We start from the raw sequence: 11,637 nt of genomic DNA, 5'->3' as shown, positions 1-11,637 counted from the left end.
GACTTTTAACGACTTTTCCAACGGGAAACTGAAGTGTGTAAACCGCTCACTCTCCCACACCAAAGCCCATAGAGAAAACCAGTGATTTTAGCTCACAGGGACACAGGAGCTGCTGGTCCTCTGCTGCCTCATGTGGTCATTTTGTGTCACTGAGGTTAATCGGAGTGAAGATTTTCTAAAGCCGAATTGACAAAATAAGACATTTAAACTTGTGGCAGTTAAGTTACTGTTCTAACGGTTATTTAACAGCTCCTGTGTCCCTGTGATGTTAAAATCACTGGTTTTCTCTATGGACTTTGGTGTGGGAGAGTGAGTGGTTTACAAACTTCAGTTTTTAGCCACTTAGCGGAAATATATCAAATTAAATCTATGTCAGTTTAAGTCTACGATGTCTTAAAGACACGTTCACGTCTTTATCTTCAACTGTTAGACAGACTTTAACAACAGGAAACTGAAGTTTGTAAACCACTCACTCTCCCACACCAAAGTCCATAGAGAAAATCAGTGATTTTAGCTCACAGGGACACAGGAGCTGCTGGTCCTCTGCTGCCTCGTGTGGTCACTTTGTGTCACTGATGTAAATCTGAGTGAAGATTTTCAAAAGCCAAATTGACAAAATAAGACATTTAAACTTGTGGTAGTTATGGGCTTTGGTGTGGGAGAGTGAGTGGTCTGTCTGTCTAACAGTAAGATAACATGTTCTCAAAGATATCGTAGACTTAACATTAAAAGCGGTTGAAAATGAATGAATTAATAATAATAATAAAATAGGACATAATAAATACCTTCCTGACGCGCTCCGCGTCTCAGCGGTGTAGTTGTACATCCTCTCCGACAGGGGGCGCTGCTCAGCTCATCTTCCCCCGTCTCTTCCTGTCGGAGGTAACCGGAAACTCGGCTGCAGTCCAAAAATGACGACGTTACGACAGTTTAACTGCGACGATTTGTTTAAATTCAACAACATGTGAGTGTCGTCGCGTTTATTTTTTAAAATTATTATCGTCCGGTGTTTATTTCACGTCACTGTCGCGATGTTTGTCGTTTGTTTGTCTGTTATTTTGTCCGTAGTCGCTGTTTTTTGGGGGGACAGAGAGGCGTTAGCATGCTAGCTAGTAGCATCACAAAACTGCGACTTCCGTTCAAAACAACGTGCTGTTTAGCTAGTTTAGTTTAGCGCGTTTTCACGCGTTTGGTTGCGCTTTGATTTAAAACGCAATCAATAACAGTTTATGTACTTTAAAGGTGTTTTACAGTTGTCTGTTATTGCACTTTAAACGCGTGTTTTCTTAGAGAACGAGTGGGTTTAGTTTGGTCACAGCTGCGCCGAATATGAACACAAGCACAAATGAATGAAGATAATTTATCAGCTTTTAGAAATGGACTGTACCATTATATCATCTACGTTTAACCTTAAAACCTTTATTTATTGAATGGAGTTTTGAATGAACTATAGAGCTGGGGTATGATTTTCAAAATAAAAGTTAACTATTTTGTTTTTTTTGTTGTTCAACAGAAACTTGGATCCTTTGACAGAAACCGTATCCTTCATTTTCATCCTCTCGTTTAAAAATATCCACATGACTAAGATTATTCTGGTGTTATTTCTCTTTAACCTTTGACCTTCAGTATGGAATCCCGTTCTACCTTCAGTACTTGGCTCACTGGCCCGAGTACTTTGTCGTAGCAGAGGCTCCTGGTGGTGAACTCATGGGCTACAGTGAGTTTTTCACACGTATATTTGGATTTATGACAATAATCATGACATAAACTGTGGTTTTCTGCCAAAATACAGTTAAACATGTGGTTAAATTTCTATTTAATTAACTTGTCAACTGCGATAAAATCAGGATTGACCTAAATCAAAGAATACATTTTTTTGTTCTCCCTCCACGGAATTTAAAGGTTTATTCTTTATTTTCGCACATGTTCACTTTTACCTGTTTCATAGTATTTTTTGTCTTGTACATGCAGCAGAAGTGACAATAAAGTTGACTTTTTTGACTCGGGCTCCTCACAAACAAACTTTTTAAAAATAATTTAGTCAATTTTCTGTGGTTTTTCAGTTAAATCCAACCCCTGCTTTAAGTGACCTGCTGATCCATGAACCGCGGTCCTCTGTTATAATGTAATAATAATGTTAAGAGCTTTGTTTGTTTGTTTGCAGTCATGGGGAAGGCGGAGGGATCCGTGGCGCGTGAGGAGTGGCACGGTCACGTCACGGCTCTGTCCGTCGCTCCAGAGTTCAGACGACTCGGCCTCGCCGCCAAACTCATGGAGATGCTGGAGGAGATTTCAGAGAGGTTTGTACCAGAAAGTCTTAAAGTCTCAAAGTAAAAAAGTCTTAGTCTCGTGTTAAAGTCTCAAAATAGAAAGTCTTAAAGTCTAGTGTAAAAGTCTCAAAATAAAAAGTCTTAAAGTATCAGTTAAGTCTTAAAGTCTTGTATAAAAGACTCAAATTCTAGTGTAAAAGTCTCACAGTAAAATGTCTTAAAGTCTTTAAGTTAAGTCTTAAAGTCTAGTGTAAAAGTGTCAAAGTAAAAAGTCTTAAAGTCTAGCGTAAAAGTCTCAAAGTTAAGTCTTAAAGTCTTGTGTAAAAGTAGAAAGGTCTCAAAGTGTAAAAGTCTTAAAGTCTCGTGTAAAAGACTCAAAGTAAAACGTCTTAAAGTCTTGTGTAAAAGTGTCAAAGTAAAAAGTCTTAGTCTAGTGTAAAAGTTAAGTCTCAAAGTAAAAAGTCTTAAAGTCTAGTGTAAAAGTCTCAAAGTAAAAAGTCTTAAAGTATCAAAGTTAAGTCTTGAAGCATAGTGTAAACAGTCTCACAGTATAGTGTAAAAGTCTTAAAGTCTTAAAGTATCAAAGTTAAGTCTTAAAGTCTAGTGTAAAAGTCTCACAGTATAGTGTAAAAGTCTTAAAGTCACAAATTAAAAAGTCTTAAAGTCGATGTAATAAGTCTTATAGTCTCTAAATGTTGACATTTCCTGTTAAAGCGTCAGAGTCTCTGTGAAAACGGCATCTGACTGAAATCTCTCCCTGAACGCGACATTGTGTGTGAATTTTTGCAGGAAAGGCGGATTCTTCGTGGATCTGTTTGTGCGAGTGTCGAACCAGGTCGCCGTCAACATGTACAAGCGTCTGGGCTACAGCGTCTACAGGACCGTCATCGAGTATTACTCTGCTAGCAACGGAGAACCGGACGAGGACGCCTACGGTAAAAAAGACAGAGATTTACGTGAAGTTTCCCCTCGTACAAACGCAAAGATGTGGTCTAAAATCCTGTTTCACCTTTTTATTATGAACAAAACATTTGGACAAAAGAACAGTGTGTCTTGTGTGTGTGTGTGAGAGAGCCGACTCGACCACAGGATGGCGCTGTTGTTCCCTCTGATGCTGTTGTTGTTGTCTCTCCGATGCAGACATGAGGAAAGCTCTGTCCAGAGACACAGAGAAGAAGTCCATCGTCCCTCTGCCTCATCCTGTCAGACCTGAGGACATCGAATAACAGCGGCGTGTGGCTCTCTGATGACATCATCATCATCAAATAACACTAAACTGACATGATGAAATCTGCCGAGTCGCCTGTTCGTCGGCGGATTGACGACGACATCATCGCGCGGTCAGAGAGCCACCGTTTGTACAAATGTTCATTTTCTTCGAATCCTGTAAATTTACCAATCGAGACAAAAACACCAGAGACGAAAGAAAAAACGTGGAATAAAAACAACGTGTAGAAAAACAAACGTTTAATCTGAGTTTAATCTTTGTCGTCTCCGCCGCTCCTGCTCTCCTCTTTCTTCTTCTTCTTCTCTTCGTCCTCTTCCTCACTCTCGCTGCTGCTGCTGCTGCTGCTGCTGTCGTCGTCATCGCGCACGTTTTCCCGCTCCGATTCCGTGGCCGTGTTTCCGTTGGATTCGTTCTGCGGCGGCTTTTCAGGAGCAGACTCCGGTTCCTCAGAGGAGGAGGAGGAGGAGGATGATGGTGACGACCTTGTGGTCTCCATGGGTTCTTCAGCCTCTGGATCGTCCTGGTTCTCCTGATCGTCCCGTTTCTCTGGACCGTCCCGGTTCTCCGGATCGTCCCGGTTCCCCTGATTGTCCCGGTTCTCCGGATCGTCCCGGTTCTCCGGATCGTCCCGGTCCTCCGGATCGCCCCGGTCCTCCGGATCGCCGTCCCGGTCCTCCGGATCGCCGTCCCGGTCCTCCGGATCGTCCGTGTCCACCTGCTTCTTCTTCCACATGCGAGCCATGGCCAGCAGCTTGAGGTTGGGCTGGTTGGCGGCGTCTTCGGGGAAGATGTAGTCGAAGTATTCCTCCCATCCTGCGTCCGACTGGAGGTGGAATCAGAGCAGAGATGAATCTCACACAAACATCGTTTAACGACCACAGAAGAAGAAGAAGTTAAAGTCAAAGTTCTCACCCCGTCCTCGGCCGTCAGCTTCCTCCTCTTCTTCACCTTCTCGGGCAGCAGCTTCCTCACCCTCTCTCTGGAGGCGTCGGCGCCAAACTCCCTCTCAAACTCCCTCCAGGACTCCAGCAGCATGAGGCGCTCCTCCTTCTCCTCGCAGCTCCTCATGCCCTTGTTGGCCTCCTCGTAGATCTGGCGACACTTCTGCAGACGCTCCCCGCTCTCGACGGACAGCTCGAACTTGGCGAAGCTGATCCAGACCTTGACGTGCTGCGTCCTCTGCAGCAGGCGCTTGTAAAGGTTCCTCGTGTTGCCGAACTCTTCCTGCTCGATCTCGAAGTCGATGTAGGACTTCCACAGAACCTGGAAGAAGAACCGGACGTTTTCGTTTAGAAGGAAAAACAAAAGTCCCACGTCTATGGAAGTAAATCTGTGCCATCGGAGTTGAATTCGAATTTCTAACACTGAATTTTTTTTGCATCGAAATTAGACTGAATTTTAAAAACCATCAAATTTCAAGCACTGTTTTTTTTTTTTGCCATTCATTTTTTTTTTCAACGTTGAAATAAATTCAGTGTAAAAAAAATTTGATGTCTCAAAAAATTCAGTTGCAAAAAATTCAATGTCTCAAAAAATTCAGTTGCAAAATATTCGATGTCTCAAAAAATTCACTTGCAAAAATTCTTGCTTCTCTCTGGTGACCTGGATATTAGCTGACGGTTTTGCAAGTGAATATTTTTAGACTGAATTTTTTGAGACATCGAATTTTTTGCAACTGAATTTTTCGAGACATCGATTTTTTTGCAACTGAATTTTTTGAGACATTGAATTTTTTGCAACTGAATTTTTTGAGACGTTGAAAAAAAATCAATGGCAAAACAAAACAGTGCTTGAAATTTGATGGTTTTTAAAATTCAAAGTCTAATTTTGATGCAAAAAAATTCAGTGTTAGAAATTCTAATTCAAACTCAGATGTCACAGATTTACTTCCATACACGTCTTCCTTCGGGACGCCGAAGCCCCCCCCCCGTCGCTCACCTCGGGCATGTCGAGTCGCGGTTGTCCGATGGCGAGCTCAAAGATGGCGCGCGCTCGGTCCACGTCGCCCAGGATGGTCTCCAGCTCGGCGAACTTGATCCAGGTGGAGCAGTTCTCCGGCGTGAACTCCAGATATTTCTCGTAGAGTTTCCTGCAGCGGTCGAACTCTCGCAGCTGCAGCTCCAGCTCGATGTAGCCTTTCAGGAGCTTGTTCTTCGGACATTTGCCGATCGCCGTCCCCTGAGGACGGAGACGCGAGGGAACGTCCGGTTAATCTTCACGACCATTCACTGATTTACCGTGTCGTAGCGGTAACTATTTAAACCGTTGTTTCCTTAAGTATGGGTCGGGACCCACAGACGGGACAAGGAGACTTTATTTGGGTCCCAACTTTTTAAATGAAAGATTTGTGTACGTTTTTAAAACCAGGCCTGAAATTAAGTTTTAACGGAGTTAAAACCTTATAACCCATTACCAAAAGAGGTAATTGGTCAAAAATTTAAATTACAGAACGTTATTTTTTTGATATATTTGCATCAGTGTTGAATCTCACCATGATTTTTCTCGCTCCCTGCAGATTCTTCTGTCGGATCTCAAACTGACCGTAAAGCAGCCAAATCTTGGCGAACGTGAACTGAAAGAAAAACAGATTTATTCGTTTAAGAACGTCCCATTTTTACACATTAATATCATCTTATATTAATGTGGAATCTTGTATAAACAATGATTCAGGAGGTAAAAATGACCTTTTTATGAGGGATGAGGTCCAGACAGGCTTTATACACCTGCCTCGTTCTCTCTGGATCCTGAGAAAACACAAAACAAGTGGGCTTTTATTTTGAAACAGGGACAGAAGGAGTCGGCTATGACTAAAGAAGATTTAAGAAGCTGAAAAATGAGAGAAACGTGAAAATATTCACATTTAAGAAGCTGAAAAATGACAAAATTTAAAATATTCACATTTAAGACGCTGAAAAATGACAGAAACACAAAATTATTCACATTTAAGAAGCTGAAAAATGACAGAAACGTGAAAATATTCACATTTAAGAAGCTGAAAAATGACAGAAACATGAAAATATTCACATTTAAGAAGCTGAAAAATGACAGAAACATGAAAATATTCACATTTAAGAAGCTGAAAACCTGACAGTGAAGACGGTTGAGAGGCTGACACTGACTGACCTTGACCTCCAGCTCCTCGTACAGAGCGTAGTTGATCCACAGGTAGATGTATCGTCTCCAGTGTCTCTTCTCTTGGATCGGGGGAATGTTAGCGATCGCTCTCTCGTAAACCTCCCTCACCGTGTCGGCCTCGGCGTCGCTCTCCACCAGACGCAGGTAATCGAACCACGCGTCGTAGTTGTGTGGATTCGCCTGAGAGACACAAACAGGAAGTTGATTTATTTATTTCCCGACTGCTGCGTGACTGCGGCTCTTTTATTTTGAAAGGGTTCCTAACCTTGACTTCCTCTTCGTACTGGAACCTGCGCTTGCTGACGATGACGTCCTCGATGCCTCTGCGGTCGCCGAACTTCTTCTCAAACATGGTGTAGTTTTTAAAGAGCTCCTGCGCCTGGTGTTTGGGGATTCTGTCCAGAGCATATTTATAGATCACACGGACACGTTCAAACTGTGGAGAGAGACGGAAGAAATTATTATTATTATCACACTGACGTAGGAGAGGGGGGAAAAAACCTCCACAATGTGAATAAATCAAAGATAAAACTGTGGAACCTCCTTCTGCGTCTCCTCAAACCTAGCGAAGGCCACAAAGAGGTTCTCCTCCACGTATTCCTCTCCGAAGAACTCCACCGCTCGCTCGAAAACCTTCCTGCTGTGAGCGATGTAGCCGTGTTTGTCCTCGAAGCGAGCGTATTTGATCCAGTTCTTCACCTCGGGGTGAACGATGACGAGTGCAAACGCAGTCAAGGACAAACAAAACCAGAACCAGGTCAGGTCTACGGTCCGCGTACCTTCTGTTGAAGTTCGTTTTTTTTTTCAAAATAAGACCAAAAAATAAGTTGTTTTCGCAATATTCATTTACAAAATCAAAATGAAAAAAAAAAACGGATAATAATCGTTTCCCGTTTAACCCAATTTTGACGAATGTAAGTATCCGCTCTGGAGGGGAGACGGTGGTCAGTGTCCCCGCTGTGGAGCTCCAGGGTGTGGGGCAGGAGATGGTGGTTGTTGTTGTCCCCGCTCTGGAGCTCCAGAGGAGCAAATCAGTTCATATTAATCTAAATAGTGTGTTTAATGTGTAAGAATGTGAAAAAAGTATAAACGTGGAGCTCCGGGGGGGGGGGGGGGATGTGTGTGGTGCTTGTTGTATCCGCTCTGGGGCTCCAGGGTGTGGGGCAGGAGATGGTGGTAGTTGTCCCCACTCTGGAGCTCCAGAGGAGCACGGAGTTTAGTGAAAATGAATAAAATAGAATCGTGAAAACACTGCAAATCAGTTAATATTAATCTAAATAGTGTGTTTAACGTGTAAGAATGTGAAAAAAGTATAAATGTGGAGCTTCAGGGGGGGGTGTGTGTGGTGCTTGTTGTATCCGCTCTGGGGCTCCAGGAAGGCGGGGTGGATGTGGTGGTCAGTGTCCCTGCTCTGGAGCTCCAGAGGAGCACGGAGTTTTGCGAAAATACTAAAATAGAATTGTGAAAACACTGCAAATCAGTTCATATTAATCTAAATAGTGTGTTTAATGTGTAATAATGTGAAAAAAGTGTAAACATGTAGCTCCAGTGGGGGGTGTGTGTGGTGCTTGTTGTATCCGCTTTGGGGCTCAAGGGTGTGGGGCAGGAGACGGTGGTAGTTGTCCCCACTCTGGAGCTCCAGTAGGGCACGGAGTCTTGTGAAAATGAATAAAATAGATTCATGAAAACACTGCAAATCAGTTCATATTAATCTAAATTGTGTGTTTAATGTGTAAGAATGTGAAAAAAGTATAAACGTGGAGCTCCGGGGGGGGGGGGGGGCAGGAGACGGTGGTAGTTGTCCGCGCCATGGAGCTCCAGGACGGGGACAACCCCCTCCACCACCACCCGTCCACTGCCTCCCTGGAGCCCCAGAGCAGATACTTGCATTTATCAAAATTGGATTAAACGGGAAACGCTCGTTATTTCTGGTTTTATTTTGAAAAACCAATGAACGGAAAGGTACGCGGAGCGTCTACGATATCTTTAAGAACACGTTCGTGTCTGAAACCGACGTCTCTAAACCTGTTTTTGCTGTTTTCCCAGCGGTTTAATGAAAGGATATATCTCTCGTAGATGGTGCGAGCTTTGTCCACCTCCTTGTAGCGCAGCTCAAAGTTGATGTACGAGTGCCACGCCTGCTCCTCGGGCTCCCACTCCATCCAGCGCTCGAACACCAGCCTGCAGCCGGCCACGTTGCCCAGCATCTCCTCCATGTACGTGTACTTGTACCAGAACTGGTTGACGCGCGGCAGGATGGTGATGGCTCGGTCCCAGATGTTCCTGGCGTGGTTCACCTGGCGACTCTTCATCTCCATCTCGGCGTATTTCAGCCACAGCGTGATGTTGCGGTGGTCCACGTCCAGCGCTCGCTCGTAGATGGAGCGCGCTCTGAAAGGACGACGGTAAACACAAGGTTTTTTTTAAAGTTTTATCCAAAAGAAATCACGTATTCTAAACAAACGAGAGGACTTTACCTCTGGATCTCCTTCAGACTTTCTTCCCATTGTGCGTATTTAATCCAGTTGCTGATGACCGTGCGGTTTTTTCTGATGTTGTCCTCAAAACTCTGCACAAGGAACACACAAACGAGTGATAAACATGAACTAAAAGTGCAGATGTTTTTTTGACTCAGAGAAGACGTCAGTGAAGAACTCACCTTCCTCTTCCTCAGCTTGTAGTCGTTCAGCTCCTCCTGGTCGGTGATCTTCTGTTTCGGAGGCGGCGGCAGAAGCTCGAGCTCCCTCTCTTTGGCTTCTCTGAGCAGCTGCTCAGCCGTGATCTGAACCTCAGCAGGAGCTTTGTTCTTCACCTGAGGAACAACACACACACACACACACACAAGGTCAGTGTCGGCGTTTGTTACACGCCGTTAATCTGGGGATTATTTACTCCATTCGTCGTCAAGTAGCTGTTAAAATATTGATGAGTGTTTTTCCAAACCTGGAAATAATGTTGATGATATTCTCAAATGTACACAAACCAGTACATGTTAAGTAGTTTACTTTGAGTTTATTGTTTATATAAACTGTTTATATATAGTTTATTATTATGTAAAGAATAACGACAACGAAAAAGAAAAAACAGAAGAGAAAAACGAATAATAATATGATAAGAATTTTTTTTTTTTTACAAAATATAGCAACAGTACAAGTACAACTACTTAATTACTTATAAATAATAATATAATATATATATATAATCCTGTTACAGGCCTCATATTGACTGTAGACAAACATATTGCTACAGTTTAAACACGTACAGTTTATTTTTAATGTAAAACATTTAACATTTGACATTTAAAATAATTTAATAAAAGAAAATAAATCAGTATTCCAGCTTTTATTCTCAGGCCTAAACAATGGGATTAAATACGTTATTTCTTCCCTTTGTTGTTAGTTTGTTTTTCATCATTTTCAGCGTATTATTTTCACATGTTCGAAATAAAACCATCACTGATTAAATTACGAAGTAAAATAAATACACTATTTAGTAAATGTAGTGCAGTAAAAGGGTGTTTTTTATGTTCTCTGTGAGTAAATGTTTGCTCTGTTCAACTTTTACCGCTGTTTGTTAGCATTAGCTTAGCACGCGTCCCGGTCCGGGCTCTCGTGTTTCGCGGCTCTTACCTTCGCCACCTTCGGTATCCGCTGTTTCCCGGCAGCGGTGGACGCCATCGCGACCGCGGGCGAAACACAAAAAAAAGAGCAGGGAAAAAATCACACGAAACGCGGAAGGAAAAAAAGCGCGTAAACGGCGCGTTTTTAACAGAGTTTCCTCAACGTTTCAGGCTCCGCCAGCGACGGCCGCCATTACAGTACCCAGAAGGCCTTGCGCGGTGGGTCCTCCGCGTCATCCTGCGCGACAGCGTCGTGTCACCATGGTGACGGAGTTTGTGTTTATCAGACCGTTTACGTTAGTAAAACAGAGGGTTTTTGTCATTTAACGACGAAAAACTTCATTTTTAATTTAATCCGAAGAAAACGTGAGTGAATTCAAACATTTAATCTGAGATTTTGTTTGTTTTGATCCTGTTTTTTTTTTCTCGTTTAACCACATTTTTGACGTCATTTTCAGTCCAGATGATGAGTTCACTGACTGTGAGAAGAAGTGAATCAGCTGATGCTGAAAACATCAATAATCTCATCACACACACGACTGTGAAGGTGTTTGGAAGAGTCAACGTCCTCCAGCTGCTGTAAGATTAAACATAATCTGGATAATCTGAACCCCTGTTTGACGGAGATGATGCTTTAAACCTCTTCTCTTTCTTCTGACTCTCAGAGAAAAAGCTAATCTGGCCGTGACGGTGGCCGACGACAGCGACGCCGTCGTGGCTCACGCTTCGTTCCTGGATTATCCTGCTGCAGATCTGGTGGATCCGGCTCAATCTGAACTAATCCTGAAGAAACTCTTCACAGCAGAGGACTGCTACACGGTAATCTGATCAGTAATCTGTAATCTGTAATCCTGTGGCATCACATTGTTCAATAATCTGCAATCCTGTGTCATCACAGTGTTCAGTAATCTGTAATCCCGTGACATCACATTGTTCAGTAATCTTTAATCCTGTGTCATCACAGTGTTCAGTAATCTGTAATCCCGTGTCATCTCAGTGCTCAGTAATCTGTAATCCTGTGTCATCACAGTGTTCAGTAATCTGTAATCCTGTGTCATCACAGTATTCAGTAATCTGTAATCATGTGTCATCACAGTGTTCAGTAATCTGTAATCCTGTGTCATCACAGTGCTCAGTAATCTGTAATCCTGTGTCATCACAGTGTTCAGTAATCTGTAATCCCGTGTCATCACAGTGTTCAGTAATCTGTAATCCTGTGTCATCACAGTGTTCAGTAATCTGTAATCCTGTGTCATCACAGTGTTCAGTAATCTGTAATCCCGTGTCATCACAGTGTTCAGTAATCTGTAATCCTGTGTCATCACAGTGTTCAGTAATCTGTAATCCTGTGACAGCGTGTTATTCAGTAATCTGTAATCCTGTGG

At 42.9% G+C, this 11,637-nt stretch overlaps 3 protein-coding genes across 3 annotated transcripts in view; 2 read left to right on the top strand and 1 right to left on the bottom strand.

The window, feature by feature from the left end:
• Nucleotides 1–881: 881 nt before the first annotated feature.
• Nucleotides 882–3,693, top strand: naa20 (N-alpha-acetyltransferase 20, NatB catalytic subunit). Its single transcript, XM_083898942.1, has 6 exons — nucleotides 882–964; nucleotides 1,514–1,538; nucleotides 1,627–1,717; nucleotides 2,165–2,300; nucleotides 3,060–3,205; nucleotides 3,411–3,693. The coding sequence occupies exons 1-6, from the start codon at nucleotides 912–914 to the stop codon at nucleotides 3,494–3,496; spliced, it is 537 nt and encodes a 178-aa protein (XP_083755068.1). The 5' UTR covers nucleotides 882–911; the 3' UTR covers nucleotides 3,497–3,693.
• A 32-nt stretch (nucleotides 3,694–3,725) lies between these two features.
• Nucleotides 3,726–10,445, bottom strand: crnkl1 (crooked neck pre-mRNA splicing factor 1). The gene is made up of 12 exons (XM_083898941.1): nucleotides 10,263–10,445; nucleotides 9,293–9,445; nucleotides 9,111–9,202; nucleotides 8,699–9,024; nucleotides 7,174–7,352; nucleotides 6,899–7,069; nucleotides 6,622–6,813; nucleotides 6,183–6,242; nucleotides 5,990–6,070; nucleotides 5,437–5,676; nucleotides 4,411–4,761; nucleotides 3,726–4,321 (listed from the first exon to the last, which is right to left on the bottom strand). Exons 1-12 carry the CDS (start codon nucleotides 10,308–10,310, stop codon nucleotides 3,749–3,751), a joined length of 2,466 nt encoding a protein of 821 aa, XP_083755067.1. The 5' UTR covers nucleotides 10,311–10,445; the 3' UTR covers nucleotides 3,726–3,748.
• A 270-nt stretch (nucleotides 10,446–10,715) lies between these two features.
• cfap61 (cilia and flagella associated protein 61) overlaps nucleotides 10,716–11,637 on the top strand; it is a gene marked incomplete at both ends in the record, with an annotated part of 40,913 nt that continues 39,991 nt past the window's right edge. The window contains 2 exons of the mRNA XM_083898676.1: nucleotides 10,716–10,831; nucleotides 10,918–11,071. Coding sequence (XP_083754802.1) covers nucleotides 10,716–10,831; nucleotides 10,918–11,071 — 270 coding nt within the window. The remainder of the gene's footprint in view (nucleotides 10,832–10,917; nucleotides 11,072–11,637) is intronic.

Source organism: Microchirus variegatus (genome assembly GCF_963457635.1).
Source record: "Microchirus variegatus genome assembly, chromosome: 12".
NCBI lineage: Eukaryota > Metazoa > Chordata > Actinopteri > Pleuronectiformes > Soleidae > Microchirus > Microchirus variegatus.
This window is presented reverse-complemented; position numbering and strand designations above follow the sequence as displayed.